The sequence below is a fragment of the Acanthochromis polyacanthus genome, chromosome 15 (genome assembly GCF_021347895.1).
Source record: "Acanthochromis polyacanthus isolate Apoly-LR-REF ecotype Palm Island chromosome 15, KAUST_Apoly_ChrSc, whole genome shotgun sequence".
In the NCBI taxonomy this organism is placed as follows: domain Eukaryota; kingdom Metazoa; phylum Chordata; class Actinopteri; family Pomacentridae; genus Acanthochromis; species Acanthochromis polyacanthus.
Genome location: NC_067127.1, coordinates 20,279,232 through 20,299,553, shown reverse-complemented (window position 1 = coordinate 20,299,553; position 20,322 = coordinate 20,279,232). Strand labels below are relative to the sequence as shown.

Genomic DNA, 20,322 nt, shown 5'->3' with positions numbered 1-20,322 from the left:
TTTATTATCCCTTAATGTTTTCTCTGTCATAAGATTTTAACTGTCAAAATGCTCTTAAAATAGACCAGAATGCAAGAAACGGGATCAATAATTTTCAGAATTTTCTGGGGGAGGGCCCCCAGACACCTTGTCAGCATCCCACACAAACCAAATCCCTCTCTAAGGTCTGGTCACAAGTTGGCAGCCCTGTAATTAGTTCTTTTTTTTCATACAGTGTGCCAAATAATATGTAATAGGGAACCTGGTAAGTATTATTTCATCATTTTCCAAATGCTGTATCCAGTAAGTAAGGCATAGTTTCCTTTAAAATGTACAATTGTAACTAATGGTTTTGTTACTAACAAACACAGTTTTGTGTAAAACAGCAGCAACCTCTCTAAAAAATGTCAGAAGCTATGAAGAAAAGGAGCATCAGTCTTAGTTTTACTACGTACCCCAGTAGGTTATGCAAAGATGAGGCAAATAAAGGCTGCATTAGGCCATAAATTAAGTGAACAAGTAGAATCACTGACATAGCAGTGCTTACACCGTGTTCTGTTGAAACTTGTAAATTTTACTGGTGAGGGTTCATTAAGTTCATCTTCACTTATTTGATCTTACTCATAATCCCTAAGATAGCTCAAGGGCTTAAAATTATGCAATAACTTCTCATGGCGGGTGCTTATACAATACTTATATACACAAGGATGCATGCAAGTTTGTTTCACTTTTATTATAAAATCAGTATTGCAATTTAAGTGTAATAAAATGTGTGCACATATATGACAATCATTGTCCAGTCTCAGTGTAAAAGCTGAACTGCTGCTGGTGACGTCTGTGGTTCTGGTCTGGCGGTCATCTGCTGAGGGAGTCTCTGAGCTGCTCATACATCTTCTGGTCCTGCACATGGAAAACACCAACACGGTCAGTGAGTAGCTTCAAAAACATCTGGAGGAGGATCCCAGCCCTGTCTGTCACTTTTCACAACAGCGCATTGGTAGAGGAAGTACAGAAAATGAGTCTAATTATCAAGACTCCACACCTAGGTGTTGAAGGTATATGGAGGATGTACGTAGAAATTAAAATTTCTACTAAAAGCAGTATTTTGCGGTGTTTAGTTTCAGACTAGTTCTACTGGTTCTGCTATCTAGTTGATAGCAAGACGGTTATGTGACTGATGTCTGCTTTGACAGCATGTCTGTAATGTAGCATTTGGGATTCTGCCAAAGTAATGGACGCATATTGAACCAATGCACGACCATGACGACCCGTACAATACAATAACCATCCAACTGTTCAATACACAACTCATTTCTGAGGTCTAACACAAGAACTGAGCAGCACAAACACTAGGTACTAATCCCCAACAGTCGAAACCTGTCAAGTACCAACATGTTCAGCTTTTTCAAAGAACTGTTTTCCTTGTAGTAATTTTTGGTACTCCATGTTTCTTCAGCATCTTGTATGACTTCTGGCTACAGCGTCAAAACAAGAACACACGGATGGCCATTGTCTGGTTTGGGCCCCCAGATGCCACTCTTAGGATCAATATAAATACACCACCATTCAGAGGTTTGGGGTCACTTAGAAATGTCCTTATTTTTGAAAGAAAAGCAGTTTTTAATCAATGAAGATAACATTAAATTAATCAGAGATACAGTCTAGACATTGTTAATGCGGTAAATGACTCTTCCAGCTGAAACAGCTGATTTTTAATGGAATATCTCCATAGGGGTACAGAGGAACATTTCCAGCAACCATCACTCCTGTGTTCTAATGCTACATTGTGTTAGCTAATGGTGTTGAAAGGCTCATTGATGATTAGAAAATCCTTGTGATATTATGTTAGCACATGGATAAAAGTGTGAGTTTTCATGTCTGGGTGACCCCAAACTTTTGCTCAGTAGTGTATCTACACTTTTACTGATGTAAACATAACCCTCTATCTCTACTGCCCCTCTCAACCCGTCGGCCAGCAGACAGATGGGTCCGCCCACATAAAGAGCCGGGTTCTGCTCAAAGTTTCTTCCCTGTTAAAAGGGTCTTTTTCTTGCCACTGTTGCCTTACAGCTTGCTCTGGGGGCATATGGATTCTGTAAAGCGTCTTGAGAAAATTTCACCTGCAATTGGTGCTATATGAACAAAACTGAACTGAATTGAATGTTAACGATAAGCAAACAAAACAACAACTGAGTGTGAAGTGTCATGTAAACACATTGTGTTTTGGCTTCATTATCATATTCAGGGGAGAAGGACCAAAATGTTTCAGTGCTTTGTTCAGCACCGGGGCATTTTTACCAAAAGCTGATAAACGTGTCTAGCTCACTTGTTCGATCAAAATACTTGCAAATGAAAACCTAAACAAAAACACAATTCTACTGACTTAATACAGGATAGCTTGTTGTTTTACGTAGCAGACGATCCATTCAGCTTTTTTGTATAATTTATTTTGGGCCTTTTGACAGGGAGCCAGAGAGAGATGGGAGAAAAGGACAGTAACAAATAGTCTGATCCACCTGGATACAGAACAGAGAGTGCTCAGGGTGTTGATGACGTGCTATGGCCTCTGATCACTCAGCAGTTGGGAAGCCCACATTCACATTACCCAGGTCACAACAATCACCGTACTGTTTTTCACTTCCTTACCTTCTGGGACACAGATGGACGTACTTTCCCGAAGGCCTCCTCAAAGTTGTGTTTGCTCACTCTGATATCAGCCACAGAGTCAGATTGGTAAGTGTGACCTGGAACAATGAACACACTTTTAGGCCAATGATCACAACACAGTCCTGTTTAAGCTGCATCCATGTCATGTTTCCATTCTTTATACTGCACAATAGTTCATTCAACACTTTGTTCAACTTCTAAGGGAGGAAACACACTGGCTGTGATCTGTTCAGTTTGGGTTGAGGGGCTGACTGCAGAATACTGGATGAGTTTAAGATATGAGGAGGCTTTGCCACTAAGGTTGGTTTACATGGAGAAAACAGTAGAACAGCACCATAACTTACTCTAAATCTAATTTAAGGTTATATCAAAGCTCACGGTGAACAAATGTAAGACAACAACTTGATGAATTCAATAACTGTTGTTTTGTTGAACCTTAAAAAGACTGTTGATTGGCTAATGAATACAGCAATGACCACAATTTTGTTACCATGATCATCATGGGGATGATTGGGATTGTGCCATCAGCTTTAATGGCAGATAATAAATTGATCACTAGCACGAATATGACTGTAAAAACTATGTGGATCTTATAAGAATTAATTCCAGGAAGTAACCCTGTTAGGTCCTTGGGCCACATTCCAAACCTGTTTGGCTACATATGCTCACACTTTTAGTTGTTTATGTCTAAACATAACCAGAGTTGAAGAGTGAACTGAGACCATGGGAATCTTTCCAATGACTACTTCATCTCCATACAGTATTACAGTTCTGTCTTAAAAAGCTAAATACTGAAAAGCTAAGAGGTATGAGATGTGAGTTAAGTTACCACAAGAAGCCGCCGAGGAATGCTGGGACTTCAGGAACGCCCTGAGAGCATTAACAGACGCTTCCCTCACTAATGCAGTCAGGTCAGCTCCACTGCATCAAACATAAACAAAAACACATTCAGATTGAATTCATTCATTGTTAACAACCTGTTTCTTCAAAAGATTAAAAACAGGACTAGGTGTCTGAAGACAAGCTTGGACTTACGTGAAGTTATTGCAGCGCTCATCAAAGGCGATCTCTTCAAGACTGACATCCTCCTCAAGCCGCGGTTTGGTCCCCCCCTATGATAAATGAATCTTAAGTCAGCTACGAACATCAACATTTATTTCATTTCTGCACATTCAGAGACGGTCTGAGATGCAGTGGTGATTCTTGGTTGATTTTTTACCACCCTGAACAACTGTCTCTCAGCAGCAGGTGACAGTTTGCATTTTCTTCCTTACTGTGGCAGTGACACGACTGCACCATGCACTTTGTACTTACAGTTGCTTGCTCAGATGCTTTTAGGATCTGTAGCTGCAATGAAAAGGCTCCAAGTGACTTTCCTGACTTGTTCAAGTCAGTAATCCGCTTCTTCAGATCTGTACTCAGCTATTTAGACTTTTCCATTGCAGTGTTTGTGGCTAATTCTAATAAGAGTATCAAATGGGCTCTATTTAAACTGGCTCTTAGAAGTCAGCAGCTGTAGCCAATCTTAATCACTCACTAGAAGGGAAGAGGTCATGCCACTAAGACAATTCAATTAACAACTTTCTACATCACTGAAACTGATAATTCAAGTTACGTTTATGTAAAAAGAAAGCACAAAAATGTCGGATTGTTTTTTGTGACAAAGACACACTTCAATCATTTCATCATAGAACATTAAGAGCTGTAGAAGTCACTGGAAACTCAAGCCTTTTTGGAAAAAAAAAAAACATATTACCATGGTCCTCTCTGTCACTGTCTTGTGTATGAATGAAGCTGTGAGAATCATGAACATAAACTGTTACTTAGTACACCAGTGGTTTCTTTCTTCTTCATGACATTCCAAATGGTGGTACTGACTATGGCCAATGTTTGAGCAATGGCTCTGATTGATTTTCCGTCTTCTCTCAGCTTCAAAATGCTTATTTTTCACCTATAGACAGCTCTCTGGTTGTCATGTTGGTTACACTTCTGCCTATAGATGCAGTCTGCACAGGCAAAACCCAAATGTGAAACTGAACGGACACACTGAGTGCTACTTATTGTTTGAATAATCAATGCGATGGGACACACCAGGGTGACAAAACACAGTCACTTGTCAGTCACATGTTCCAATACTTTTTCTCACATGAAAAACGAGTGGGTTCAGAAAAATAATGCTATCTTCTTGGTTGTGTATCAGATCCACATGTAATTAGCTGGAAACAAAAGCAGAAATGTTGATCTCAGGTCTCATATTCATTGATGTCAAACCTAAATGTTTTCAGTCAACAGCAAGAATAAAGGAATTGGCCTCACTCTTCTAATAATTTTGGAGGGGAGTGTATACACATGTATTTTTTCCTGCTTCCTCTGTGATTAAAATTGGAACGTGATGAGAAAGGTCTGGTATACTATAGTTTATGCATTCCTGTTGTGCATTTCCAAATAAAAAAGGATAAATCCATCTACTTTGGGTCCTCTCTGGTGTCTGGTTATGACATACCTTAGTAATGGTGAGAAGGATGGCATGGCGGTCTGCTGGAGGTGGCAAACCGACATACAAGGTTTTATCTAAACGACCTGGCCTCAGTAGGGCGGGGTCGATGATATCTGCAGACAAGACGGTAGCAGTTATTAAGTGCTTAGAAAAACAAGAAGCGATGCATTTGGTAAAAGAAATTCTTGTTAGTGGTTGAGTAAAGAGTACAGTGTTCCCCTCTGAAATGTAGTGGATAAAGTACAAGGTACCAATACAATACATCAAAAAGCATACTTATAGAATGTTTTGTCAGACTGATTCTAGATCTGTACCTGGTCTGTTGGTCGCAGCCATAATGAAGACCTGCCGTCTAGTCTCTAAGCCGTCCATCTCCGTGAGCAGCTGATTGACTACCCTCACAGTGGCTCCTGACTGAACACAAACATTGTTCACACCTTCACTGCATGTCACCACGTCAATACAAAACAAGCTATATGAACAGCAGAATATAACACACACAATGACGTGTGTATTCTATAGTAGAGCACACGTAGAATTCCTTAAATGGGCTGTTCTGAAATCTATAGGAAATGTGTGGTGAACAGTGAAAATATTACTTCATTTTTGGAGTAATATTTTAGCATGCTGGACATTTTGCTGTTTACATTGTAGGATTACAAGATTGGTTTTGTGTTGATACAATTGATTTAATGAGTATCCTCCTAGGACCTGGTGTCCACATATGAGGACATTTTTTTTCGTAATAATAATAATAATGTAACAACAATAACAACAACAATATTAATCTAATAAAATCTAACAATCAGATATTAGATATTATCCGATTATTCTATTTATTGGTTACTCCTTATCTCAAATAACTAGAAGAAATCTGAAAAGCAAGCCCAACCAAAGCTCGGGTCTTAAGAGGGTATATTTAATGTGGATGTAACATTTTTACACATTTTGAAAATCTGCTAAAAAAAAGAAAGCAAATAAAAAATTAACAGGAAAAACAATGGGATTGACAACTTAAATAATCCAGTCAAGTTTAGCTAAAAAAAAACAAAAAAAAAAACATTAAATACACAGTCAATAGAGAATGCATTTAGGACTCTTCACTTTGGTTATTAAACAAAAGAAAAATCTTCAGTAAAAAAAAAAAGTTATTGACATTGGTGGCTGTTAATAGAAAACATTTCTTTTCCAGAGCCTATGATTGTTTATTGTGTTTGACTGGGGTGTGCAACACACTGACAACGTGCCCCAAACAGAAACAGCCAATGGATTGTTTTTATTTCTCTACACCAGTGATGTCAATCCATCTATTTCTCAAGGTTAACATCCTTTTTGTCATCACAAGACCACCAATCATGTGTTTAGCACTCTAGATTCTGATATGTCAACATAAAGTCCTATCTAACCAATGAAGCCTCACCTCATGGCCTGAGCGGCGTGGACACAGAGCATCAATCTCATCAAAGAAGATAACACAAGGAGCTGAGTTGCCTCCTCTCTGGAAGACCTGTCTGACAGCTCGCTCGCTCTCCCCCACATACTGCACAGACAAACACAAATTCATCAGTGAGTACAAGCAGCTGATTGACTTATGGTGCATGGAATGAGGGGAATGTGGATTAGCTCTTGCTCCTAGAGTTTCTACTGTATTTAGTGTAAGAGCATGAAGACAACAAAAACACTGCAGGGACTATGAACACAGGCTTAAAGGAAGCCCAGTCGACTACATACAGAGGAACACCATCTTTGAAGCGCACTGACTGCGAGGCTAAACGAGCCTCTCAGAGATGTGTTTTAGTGTTGGCTGTTCTCCATAACAACAAAACAATACACAGTCTGCCTCCACTACATCAGCACGTTCCTCCCGCTCAGTGACTAACCATGTTGAGCAGCTCTGGACCCTTGACAGAGATGAAGTTCAGGCCTGACTCATTGGCCACTGCCTGTCAGGAGAGAGCACAGGAACACGAGGTGAAACAAAGCGACATAACGAGCAGTCTCCTCCTCATGACAGAGCCTAGCTAGCCGTCTGCTAAGCTAAACTCATTTAGACATCAGCTCCATTTTTTTCCCACCTTGATAATGGAAAAAGTACAAAATTAAACAGACATTGAAGAAGTGACCCATTCCCATTGTTACTGAAACCCATCGTGACAAGACACACAACTCCTCATAGAACATGTACTACTGGCACGAAGCAGATAACAGATTGAGGCTATCTGAACCACACAGCCCATGGGTATCACAGGAAGTGCTGCTTGGAATCACCACTGGTCAAAATAAAGGGGAAAAGGATGCGATGGTTAAGTTTATACAGCCGTGTTGATCAGCTACATCCTTTAAGTTGGTTCTATCTGATGTTAATATCTGGTGAGTGCCAACAGTTGTCATGGTATTTTTCAATCAAATGACATTTATTGTGATGTATATTGAGTTGAGCGATCATTAGTTCCTCTGTTCAGCATTAAATTCAAGTAAAAATAGGACATTTGATCAGGCAAAATAAGCTTCATGTCTTGTTAAATTTCCACATGAAGATTACATGGGAACAACTCGTAGTTTTATACACAAAATGAGCTGGGTGGTTTAACAAAATCGAGTTCACATCACCATTTTGGCATGTCAAAATAGCAAAAATATATTATGTTACAGGTCTCAAAAGTTGGTGAAATATCGACCAAAGGCTGGAATTTATCGGGAAATATGGATACATCTATATAGATGTACTTTTTTCAGTCACAGTCCCAATACTTCCCTTAAATGATTTTTTTTTTTACTTTACAAAAGCCTATAATTAAAAAATCATCCTCTGCTGGAGCTATTCACTCATTTGATAACCATTTAGATTTGTTACATTTTATATATCGACCCCAGTAAAGTCATTACTGAAGGCCAAATCTCCTTTTTATGCAATGTCATACGTATTTTTTCAGGAGCTCTTTGCTGGACGATTTTTGTTTCTCTGCCCTTCTCTTCTTGAAAAGGTGTTTTATTCGATTCAAGTTTGCCTTTTTTATTTTCCAGAAACGTGCTAGATTTCATTTGAGCAGAAATTTTTTATCTTGGTCTCATGTGACTAAAAAACCTGCTCCCAATATTTATCACACATGTTTTCATGTTCTTTATCAGTTAATCTTGCTATTTTGTGTCAAAGGGCAAGCAGTGTTTTTTTGATGCCTTCCACAGAGAGTGATGTTATCCGTTGTCATTCACACTATAAAGAACTTGCAGCTACAGGAAGTTAAATGAAAACGACTATCTTACTCACAACTCTTACAAGACTTTTTTTAGTCCCAGTCAAAATTTTAGAGCCATTCTTAGAATCTATCTAAAGACAGTCAACTATCATGGATGATTGTGTTGGTGTGGTGGGCACCTTGGCCAGCAGTGTTTTTCCACATCCTGGAGGTCCAGCCAGCAGCACTCCAGATGGAGCGCTAAGCCCCAGAGCTCTGAACTGCTCTGGACAACGCACTGGAGCCTGTATGGGACACACACAACCATGTTATTCTGTACTAACACTCCACAGACTGAGCACAGTGACAATGAACCAGGTCAAACATGAGTCAGCTCATATCAGTCCATCACTGCACCCTAATGGACTCAATGTGTTTGTCATGCAGCTGTGGAGAATAGTGATAGGTCAGGAACAAATGAAGATTCTGTCAACCTTATGACTGTAGTAAAGTAAATGTGTGACAAAAGCCAAAAAACTAAAAGGCTCATCACAGGGTGCTTATCTTTAAATGAAAACTCTAAGTCTGGTGTTTACCAGTATGGCCATGGTGAGCTCCTCTCTGATGTCCTGCAGCGCTCCCACATCCTCCCAGGTGACATCTGGCACAGTAGCAAATCCCTCCCTCTTAGCTGAGGGCTGGACGCTGGTCAGAGAGCTCTGGAAATCTGACATGAGGATGGACAGGCCAGCCAGCTCTTCCTCTGACAGTGTCATTGTGTTCTTCAGCAGATGCAAAAGGTGCCACAGCTCCCCCTGCTGAAACCAGCGTATGATTGAACAGAACAACACAAAAAGACAGAAATACAAGTCAGAAATACACAGAACTCTAAACTGCTTTCACTCACAAACTAATGACAGGCAGCAGCACTACATTATTAACATTTTCTGACATGATAAAAGTTCAGTAATGTTTGGACGTATAGCAGGATAATAGCTCTAGAACAAAATAAAAGTTGTAATTAACAATATTTTCAACAGCAAAAAGCAAGGCTCATTATTTTTTGGTTTTGAATTGATGCAGGTTGAATTCATTGTGGCTTAAAATGTGAAACAACAAACACATTTATTACAGCCAAACACTGCTGTCAGCCTTGGAAAATGTCTCAAGCTTCCTGATGCATATCACAAGAGATATACCACTATTATCACTATTAAAGTCCATCTATGCTTTCCTGAGGCGTTACCTTACTGATGTATTGTACAAACACTGACAGAAGAGCTTTATGTGAACAGATAGACACTGTTTCAAAGTCAAACCAGGACTTTTACTCCTGTTTTTTGTGAAGGAATTTTAATAGATGTGATTCCTAACAGATAACCTGAATGTACACAGTGTAACTGAGTGCCAGTCTACCATACCATACTGAATGATGTGTGTAAATATCTTGCTGTAGCTCCTCATACCTGCAGGTGATTCTGTCCTGACTCTTCCTGAGGAACCGGGTTGATGTCTGATTGTTCTCCGACCTCTCCGTCTGTCAAAGCAGCCTCAGTCTGAACGCTGCTTGGTAAAGAATCTTTAGCAGAGCTCTGGTTTTGGCTCTGTGGAAGTCCCCTTGATTCCAGTAGAATCCTGTTTACAGCACTCATTGCAGCTTCGCGACACAGAGCCATGAGGTCTGCACCTACGTAGCCTGGGGTGAGGCGGGCCAGCTTCTGGTAGTCGAAGTCCTCCGGAAGATTTAGCTTTCGACACAACGTCTTCAAGATCCTGACAAAGCACAAGAATTCGGTTTATGTTTTCGAACTGTGTTATTATAAACAGAGTGAGAGACGATGTCCATGCAGAACAGAAGTATCACCAGGAACATAATTAGCCTTTGATCATTGATCTCTATAATCGTGTATAGCTAACCTCTGACGAGCTCCTTCATCTGGGATACCCAGGCAGATCTCTCTGTCAAAGCGTCCAGCTCTGCGGAGGGCAGGGTCCAGTGAGTCTGGCCTGTTGGTGGCACCGATGACCAGGACCTGAGCCGTCACTGTCAGACTGTTCAGGTCTGTAAGGATGGAAGCAACAGAAAAAACTATTAACATGTTTCACCCGTGGATGCAAAATTAGACATGTTTCTGCTGCTGCTTGATTATTTAACACAGTTACCTACTAGTCTTATTCATTAGTATGAGATTTAAGTTGAGTGTCATTGAATGTCAGATGCTAACTGAATGCGAGGTCATTTAATCTCAAATCATCAATGTTTTTAAAACAATTGATGCTTGACTATCTTTGATTTTCCTGAATTTTTTTCTTGTATGCTATGGTTCCTAAAGATGTTTGTGAAATTGTAGCCTAACGTATCAAATACTTTCCAAGACAACATTAAAAAACCAAAAAAAAAACAACAAACGCAGACCAAAATTCATTATAGATGACTTGAAATATGAAAAAATAAATAGAGCTGTCATGAAAAGTCCCATATTTGAGCACTTATTAACAAAAAAATGATGATGCATAAGTCAGCAAACTAAATTCTCTAAACCACGTGTCGTTGCATGTCACAATAATACAAAACCAAACATGTCAAACATTTTTAACATAAAATACTTGGTTACAAAAATGAATAAAAAAATATTTTCATTGAACTTTAATAACTGAGCAGCAATGACAAGTTTCAAAGTGGCTCTTCAAATATAACTACGAAAATCTATATTTTCAAATATCTGACCCCACTTTGTAGACACATATCTTGGTTTGGATGAAACTTGTCCTGCAGCTTTGTGTAATCTTTTTGGGAATTGTCACTGCGTTAGGTCATGAGGATAACATCATTATAATAAAACCACGACTAAATACACAGTTTGTAGGGATAGTATGATTTTTATAGTGGGATATTTTTGTACCTTGATATATACTGAACTCTAATAAATGTATTTTAAAAGCTTATGGCTGTGGTCATTCTGGAGACTTTTTCAGGTTCTGATGTAGAAGCATTAATCTCTGTCTGAAGATCAGTAGTGGTCTTTCTTCTGTCTCTAGCACTTCAAATCCTGAGGTGCCTGACATCTAGCTTTCGGTTTCCTTGCCGCATTTCGTAAGTACCAGTCTTTGCAATGGAGTCCAAGGCATCCTTGACCACACTGTGAGAACATTTTATGTCTTTCCCTGTTTGTCTCAAAGACCATCCAGCATCATGAAGAGCTTTAATTCTGACTCTGTCTTTCTCAGTGAGCTCATTACGCTTCACCGTTTTGAACAGGAATGAGGATTTTAAACTGAATTTAATTTTTTAAACACATATTTGAGCTAGCTCATTAGAATCTCTGACAAGTCACAAATTAATCAAGAATAAGTGTAATTTGGCATCTCAATCAAAAATTAAAAATATACTACTACTTTTTGATGCTTTTTGTAAAACTGTAAATTTGAAATTCATGGATAACAACAATAATAATTACAGATATCATTTGGATTTAAGAGCTTGCACCTACTGATGATTTACAGAAACATTAAAAAAATTGGTAATCAGCACTATTGTTAAATATTATCTTGGAAAGTATTTGACACATCAATCTACAATTTCACAGACACCATTTTAAATATCCAACGATTTCCTCAAGGGAATTACACGTTACTGTGGATGCAGCGTATCATACCATCCATGCAGGTCAGCAGCTGGGCTACAATCCTCCTTTCCATGTCTTTAGAGGCCACTTCTCTTTTAGGGGTGATAGCGTCTATCTCATCGATGAACAGGATACATGGGGTAGAGCTCTAGAGAGGAAAAGAAGCGGAACAGCCAGAGAAGTCAATTATTCATCATATGTCAGTATTAACAGTTGTACTGTATCAAGAGCACCACAGAAACTTCAGCTGAATATGTGGTTTCCCTAAGGCCTTGTTACCCTGCTACCATAACACTTTTATACTTATAACTATCTTTAATATTATCATAGCAACAACCACTCTACTCTGTTTGCTGTACTTACTCTAGTCTACAGCCTTTTATCATTCCACGCACATTCAGAGCAATATAAAAGAAGTAAAGCAGTACTGACCACAGCCAGGTCAAACAGTTCCCTGAGCTTCTGTTCAGACTCCCCGGAAACTCCAGACACCAGCTCTGGAGCAGACACCTTCAACATGGGTAACTGTAGCTCCTGAAACACACAACCATGCCCTGATATTTAACACAAACAACCGTTATTGACGTCCCACTTACTCAGACCTTGTCGGAAACATAGCTTTATAGGCGTGTGCTTGCAAAATCTGAAAAGGATTAATACCTTGTTAAGGTGCAGCACATTTTCTAACTTGTCCTGAGGATCATCAGGTTAGCAAATTTATTTGAAAAGACCAGCCCTGTGTAGTTACTACTGTATGCTCTTCATAATACAAATATACCACAACACAAACATGTCATAACAGAAACAATGACCAGTCAGATCTAAGTAACAGAACACATCTGATTCTACATGTTCATGTCCACCCATAGTGGTGCTAAATAATGACTTCCAGGATACTCACTCCAGCCACGGCCTGAGCCAGCAGGGTCTTTCCACAGCCAGGCGGTCCATGGAGAAGAAAGCCTCGAGGAGGAACCATTCCCAGCTGCTGGTACACCTCTGGGTGACGCATGTGGATCAGCAGCTTACAGACCTCCTGCAACAATGTTAAATCATAGTAATAGTAATAAACCAGAATGCAAATAGATGATATAGCATAACCTCAACACAGGCTAAAGTAGAGCCTTGTTGCGTAGTGTTAAGACATCCAGCTGCATGAACTATGGCCAAAGCTCACTCCCTGGAGACATAGATACACAAAAAGGGCCAAAGCTGCTGACATTTTTTGACACTGAATTCCCTGTAGCAAGTGCAACCAAAAGTCCCCACTGACTGCAGCCTGTACTAGATGAAGGCCAGCGGTCATGAATGGAGATGATGAGAGACTAGCGCACCTCAGGAGTCCCACACGGAAGCCACAGGGCAGGTGAAGAAGGGCAAAGGGACTCCATTACTAAGGGATACGGCAGACTGTTAATGAGCCAGGGAGGGGTTTGTTGATGCAGTGGAGCTTTGTGTTTTTGGTACGCGCTTTTATGGGGTTTTGTATGTAATAATGAAACTATCAAACATTCTCTTGAACAATTTTCTTATTTCAATTGATGAAGCGTCCATCACTGTTATTTTATTGCCCAGGCCTAGTCTCACTGAAACATTAACTGAACTGTCTGTCTAGAAAACAAAGAGACGTAGAAGCTCTAATGATCCACATTTTATGGGCTTAGATGATTGGATGATAACCTGCCAAAATAATCACTCGTCATTCTTAGATATAGTAAGACAAATCAGGGCTTCCAAAATAGCATGTAAAGAGTTGTGGGGCATTTATTTTGCTTGTCCTCTCACAGTGTTGGGATTAAACTCAAACTTATCTGATAAATAGGTCACAAGGCATCAATTGGTGATCTCTCGCCAATATATCCATGCCCAGAAGTGGTATCAGCTAAGAATCACAACAGGATTTAAAAACATCTTCCTTTGGCGACTCCTAGAACACACAGCACTACACTTCAGCTGTGTCCGTTTCATCACTGGAAAAAAGCTGGTGCAGTTACAAAGTAGCAAGTTAAAGGAGGGTACTGACCGTTAATGTGTCTTCATTACCTCCTACATCTTCAAACGTCAGAGTAGGATACAGCAGCTCTGGTGACTTGGATTTTGCTAAGAAATAAGTGACATAATAAAGGACATCACAGTGGTGACTTGTTGCAGATATATCATTACATTTGACAATTAATAGACAACTATTGAATGTGATACAATAAACAAAAAATGATTAATGGTTACTGCCCACAAGCTCTGCAAAAACTGTTGCGAGGTGTTCAATATTATGGTAAGAAACTCTTTTATAGTCAGACTCCATAAGGTGGTACCTTTCTTGTTGGGGATGCGAGACTCTGTAGTTTCAGTTAGGTTCTTACTCCTTTTCTTTGACTTTTTGTGCGACTTCTCAGGCTCTAGCATCGACAAATCTGTCTGTTGATCACAAAAATATGTTAGCAGTTAGTGCATGAGTTGAGCTGTGCCAGTTTAACATAGAATAGTAATCAAAACTACACACCTTAGTCAAGGACTTTACAGTATTTTCTACTATTTCCACAGCACCATTAAAACATCAAATAACATATTTCGATTTTTATAATCAACAAAAACGTGTAAAGGATATGGAATATGAGTTCTTCGAGGATGTGGTTACTATTGTAACAATAGCGTGCACATTTGTGACCAAAATCAATGGCAACATAATAGCAAAACCACCAGTACAATGAACGCCTACTCAGTTACAGCCAAGACATGCTGAAATAAACAGACACGCCCTTTACGGTTACTTACACTTGTTGCTGCATTAGCTGGTTCCTCGTCACACAGGTCGATGAGGATGTTTTTCTTCTCGGGGCATTTATCAATGAACCAGCCTCCTGTGGAAACCCGGGTTTCTGCACTGGGAAGTGGGTTGCTTGTGTTGCCAGGACTGCTAGGAGCAGGGTTTCCCTTCCGGTACAGAGATGTAAGAGAGCTGTTCATGTGGTTGGTGGGCTGTGGATGGCACAAAGCAGGAATACATTTCATGTCTAAATGAGCTGCAGCAGGGTGCACACAGGAGCCAGTTCCTGATGTGTTTAGTCTACCTTAGTGCAACAACCAGAAAGCAAGGGGAACTGTAAGTCTAGGATGAAAGAGCAAATTTAAACTTTAGGAATAGAGGTGGATCTAAAACAATTACAATATTACAGGAAAGTCAGTTTTTATAATAATTTATGGTAAACTTTTATATTTTCTATATTCATTACATGTAAAATGAAATATTTTTTAGCCTTTTTTTGTTTTCATTTTGATTATTATGGCACATAGCTAAAATAAAAATCTGAAATCCAGTATATCAAATTATTGGATTATTTCCCAAGATCAGTCAAAGACACAATTTAGAATTTACAGAAATGCCCAACTTTTTCAGCAATGACCTTCTTTCTGCCCTACTTATGGAGGACGTTAATGATCTTCTTCTGGACAATTTTCAAGACAGCAGTCTTCTCTATGATTGTGGTTGTGTGCACTGAACTTGGCCAAGAAAAATATGGTACTGAGATTCAGAATGAAATATTCTAAGAAATTTAGATATTGGATTTCTGATTTTCATGAACCATAGGCCATATTCATCCTCCCCAAAAAACAAAGGCTATATATTTTCACTATACATGTAATGGATATGCAACCTATCAAAGTTTACCTTTTTGAATGAAATTACTTTTAAAAAAAGTATTGTGATACTGTAATGATTTGAGATGAATCTGTAATATGTGGATGTGTGAATTAAATCACCAACCTAAGTTTTACTGAAAATCCTTCAACTATCAAACCCAAATTAGTCAGCACAATAATCACTAAATGCTATTTCTGAAGTTGTGACACCTCTTTTCTTTACTCCAGCCACAGCAGCTGAAGGCCAGCATTTTATAGGAAAGTTTGTTTTTGTGAAGTCTTCTGACTTTCCAACGTGGAAATGTGGCCGGGAAAACTATTTATGCTTTTATAGGAGCAGGATCAAAGGCTCTGAGGTAGCTATGAAGTCATCATCAATTCAAACTTCTGTTGAGACACTAACTGCATGTATTTCTGTTGTGCCAACAGTCTAGGTAACATCTGGTTCTGTTTTTAAATTATCTGGCTGATGAATGGCACAAAATTAATTCTTCATCATCAGCAGTCTCAGGCACACCTTCAGTGGCAGAGCAGCTGCCATCAAAAACCCTCAAATATAAAAGCTTCTCTGAACTGCATTATATATTTAATCTTTATTCTATCAACCACTATATTTTAACACAGATCTAAGACCAGATGCAGACTGAACATTTTACAACACTGTCAATTATATAAGTCCCTAATTTTAAAAGACTGTGCAGCCTTGGTGGAACTAAGTGCTGTGACTGTTAAATCACAAATATAGCCTCATAATGAGTGATACACTTTACTGTAGTTCTGCATTTTGCGCTTAGATGTAATTTTCATCATTTCTTACAACGTTGTCCAGAGGGTGGTCATCATCACTGTCAGAGGACGCCTCTGAGCTGCTGCTCCCATCACTGTGAACACATAGGCTTGTATGAATCAATTGTTAAAAAGAAACAAAAACAAAATTAACAAAAAAAGAGGATATTTGTATAGTAGAGAGAATATAGACTGGCTGGTCAGAGCTTTGAGGTGTGTCAGTAAGCATAAAATGTCCTTACCCAGTGTCATTGTGGCTGTGTTTGGCTCTCTTAGCTAAATGTTTGGCCTCCAGGTCATTCAAGCCAGACTCCTTCATGACTGCTTCATACACTAGGAGAGCCGACATTTGGACAAGACAAATCAGAAATCTTGATGAAGATGCAGAGGTCATGAGCATAATTACTTTTGTTTTCTTATGATTCCAAAATATTTCATTCATCTTCATGAAACCATCGTATCTGCTTTCCATTAGACGGAAATATTTTGTATTTTACAGATTCAGATAACAAACTTGAAAAGACATTTAATTCAAACTACTACTACACTGTACAAAGGAATCAAAGCATTTCTGCTTCTCTTACCTTTCTCTACTTGAATCCTAAAAGCTGTTTTGTTTCTTCTGCCATACTCCATTCTAAAGACACAAGACATCCTCATCAATATACACTTTACATTGAGTTACACACCAGAATGTGCCAAACATTTGGTAATCATTCCTATGGAAGCTTGGGATTCATGGTAAAGATATTTAAAACTTTGTGTTAACTTTTATAGGCTGCATATTGTACAACTGTTTAATTCTAATCTTAGAGGAGCTTTACCTTGTGCATATCAATGACAGTAGCGTAACTGACAATTTAAAAGAAAAATAATACTTTTAATACATTTAGCAGAAGTGCTAGTGTAAATTTAGTGGTTTAGCCTGACGACAACAATTAGTGTTGAGCAAATTATAGCAAAGTTAAGCAGTCATTGGTTTGGCTCGAGCTAGATACACATGACTTGCCTGTACAGTCTTTGAAAGTCCTGCGCCATGGCTGAAAGGTCCACATATTCACTGTTACTTGACGCCAGATACTGAAAACAGAACTTACAATGTTACATGATCCAAAGGAATAAAATTGACATCAGAATTTGAGATCCAATCCCTGAGCCCATCAGCTCCACAAGAAAAATCACATGACAAGATTGTGTAATGCATCCAAGAAGAAGGGCAGACTTAAGTGTAATATTTATGTGACATCACAATTAATATCTTTTTCATGACTGTCTCTGATGGCCACACAATTATCATAATGCCTCCTGGCTGTTTTTAGTTGCCTTCCTTGCTGAATAAATATTACTGACATATGTCATGAGAATATTAAGGACTGATTTCTACCTGCTCCACTCTTTGTTTGAGCCGATTGTCCACACAGCCACTACTTCTGTTCTTCATGTCTGTGCTTCTCTGACCTGCAGAACAGATAGAACAAGACTAAAATGAGAAATTAAAAAAGGGTAATCACAGTATGAACTCTGCACTTGCATTTAAACAATAATTATGTAAATGCTAATAAGCACAAGCAGTGAAATCACTGCCTCTCACAGCACGGCACAACACAGAAGAGCAGGCTGCTCTGGACAAGACTCAGCATTCCACCTGAATGTGAAGGAATCCTTTGAGTACAGCAACGTACACATGATAGAGGAGCAGAAGGAAACCATCTATGTCAAACTGGAACAGCTATCTCTAAACAGAGGAAGGGGTCCATGATACCAATTATCGAGAACCCATAACGCAGTGACAAGATCTCTTCCAAGAAAGCTTCACCATCATTAACATCTGGAGTCACTCTTGACATGACAGATTCATATTCTCTGTTGTGATTGCTGTTCACACCTTGAGGCACATCATGAGTCCTCAGTCGTTAATGGGCCACTAGCCATGTAGACTGCAGTGACTGTAAACATCTGAAAGTAACAATCAGTTAGAAGAAGGCTCTTGGATGAGAAGTAAACATCTTCAAGAACCTACAAGAGAGTTCCAGGTGATTTCCACTGAAGCTCCTAGGACTATCATGACCTGAATGACCGAGAATCTACACCAACATATTGCTTCTCCAAAGTACTGGGTGCAGTTATAGCACATATTAGTAGAGAAATATGTGATCTGTGATAACTAAATCAGTTTCATTCTATGTAACTAAATTCAGCTGTACAACAGTTTTATGCTGAGACAAAAAAAATATCTTTGCTCTTATTAGATTATTAGTAATTCTACATAGTATGAATATGTGTCACGTCATCACATTTAGCAATATTGTAGTCTTCGATCAATAAAATGCATGACAAAACACTAATCAGTGAAAGGAAAAGGGTCTATTGCCTTGACAAACTCACAGTCAGTGATGAAAATTTTCCAAATTCAAGGTAATCCACAGATGCTAGTTTCTTTCAAATGCTTCACTTTACTGTCAAAGTGAACGGATAAGCCCACAAAAGGTACTTTGCATTGTGTAAAGCAATTTAGGAGAAGCTTTGCCTCAGGATCAGGTAACAAATCACACTGTCTACCTTTCTTCACATCAGACGTGAGCTGTCACACACACAATCTCAGCCTTGTTTGTTGCTTCCAGCTAACTTTATAAAATTTCTGCTGCATCGGTATCCATACAGACATCTTCAAAATGAAAGATGTGTACATTTACGCACGGAACAGCAGGAGTAACTTCATTCATTGGCACTAATATATTACTCCCAACACCTGAAGTAGATCGGTCAATATCTAACAAGTTAAAAGCTGCAGTTAAATCATCTGTTGAATAGTGGATAACCTCCAGTGGAGTCCTGAGCCCCGTCACAGCTTTGAGGATATTTTTATTCTACTGCTGGCAAAGTTGTATTTAGATTAACTTCACACATGGCCTATATTTTCAATTTTTTAAAAATAAACTAGGCTATTGGTTGCTTGGACAATTTGATGAGGTCCTTGAAGTTTAGATTTTATGTGTTATTGTACTATTATTTTGTTGTATATCACCTGATGCATTGCACGATCTTGCATGAATTACATATATCACAGGTCGCTCTCTATCACACTGAAGGCGTGAGGAACAATAACGGCAAACTGACCTGTGTCTGAATGACTGAATTATATTTCTCTAATCCCCCAGTCCAAACCCAAACGATATGGTTTGGGATGAGCTGTAGAAACTATTCTGAGATTTAAGCTGGCAAAAATAATGTCAAGAGTGTGCAAAGCTGTTATGAACAGTGGCTACACTGAGGAATCCAACATTGAAAACATACTTGGGCTTGTTTAGCATATCTTTCATTTCATCATTTACTATATAAGCAAGTGTTTTGTGGATCTATACGTTTTCTTTTTCAACCATAGAAAATGTTCTGTTTGAGTGTTAGTAGTAGTTCAGAACTGAGTTTTTAGCCAGTGTAAAATGTTTAGTACTGTAATATTCGCCTGTTGAATGTGAGAAGGTAGCTGTGAACGATACAGCTTGCGGTGAGCTCCCAGCAGATGTAAACAGTCCAGTGCACTGACCACACAAACTAGAGTGACTTAAGTTAGCTTGAGATGCTAAACATTCAGCATTAGTTACAAAATGTCTTCAAAACATCTACGAGCTGCCGTATTAAGGAAAGCAAGGGCTCGGAGTAAACACACAACCTCAGAACAGTTTATAAAACGAAGCCTAAGTGTTCTAAAGTGACATGACAGCATTAGCAATGCGTCCTCTTACCTCCACAGACCGGACTGCCTCTGATTTTGAACCGACAGGAGCACGCGACAGGGTTATACCGGAAGTGAAAAACAATACACATCCGGGTGAGGATTTTCACGAAATACATGCCCCTGTTAATATTTGGACATATTTTTACATGTATATAATAACCCGAACAGAGAATATTTAATATATGTATATATATAATTATTAATAAACAATAATTA

The 20,322-nt window shown here is 38.9% G+C and overlaps 1 protein-coding gene across 2 annotated transcripts; it reads right to left on the bottom strand.

Moving 5' to 3' along the window:
- Positions 1 to 687: 687 nt before the first annotated feature.
- On the bottom strand, positions 688 to 20,169 carry nvl (nuclear VCP like). 2 transcript variants are annotated; one of them, XM_022200343.2, is made up of 24 exons: positions 20,114 to 20,169; positions 17,755 to 17,828; positions 17,380 to 17,450; positions 16,955 to 17,007; positions 16,613 to 16,703; positions 16,402 to 16,465; positions 14,718 to 14,921; positions 14,258 to 14,360; positions 13,969 to 14,045; positions 12,847 to 12,981; positions 12,378 to 12,479; positions 11,976 to 12,093; positions 10,237 to 10,381; positions 9,786 to 10,092; positions 8,916 to 9,137; positions 8,520 to 8,624; positions 7,024 to 7,086; positions 6,564 to 6,683; positions 5,458 to 5,557; positions 5,150 to 5,256; positions 3,682 to 3,758; positions 3,476 to 3,567; positions 2,626 to 2,723; positions 688 to 879 (listed from the first exon to the last, which is right to left on the bottom strand). In XM_022200343.2, exons 2-24 carry the CDS (start codon positions 17,809 to 17,811, stop codon positions 835 to 837), a joined length of 2,556 nt encoding a protein of 851 aa, XP_022056035.1. In that variant the 5' UTR covers positions 17,812 to 17,828; positions 20,114 to 20,169; the 3' UTR covers positions 688 to 834. The 2 variants fall into 2 exon arrangements, with proteins under 2 accessions (XP_022056035.1, XP_022056036.1); XM_022200344.2 differs by having other exon boundaries at positions 8,916 to 9,134.
- Between the last annotated feature and the right edge of the window lie 153 nt (positions 20,170 to 20,322).

What these genes read in the sequence shown, in the direction of transcription:
- nvl (XM_022200343.2), bottom strand. Translation starts at nt 17,811, where the DNA reads ATGAAGAACAGAAGTAGTGGCTGTGTGGACAATCGGCTCAAACAAAGA. An exon ending in TCAAACAAAGAGTGGAGCAG is followed by an intron (nt 17,451 to 17,754) that starts GTAGAAATCAGT and finishes TTCTGTTTTCAG; the next exon opens with TATCTGGCGTCAAGTAACAG. An exon ending in ACCACCCTCTGGACAACGTT is followed by an intron (nt 14,922 to 16,401) that starts GTAAGAAATGAT and finishes TGCCATCCACAG; the next exon opens with CCCACCAACCACATGAACAG.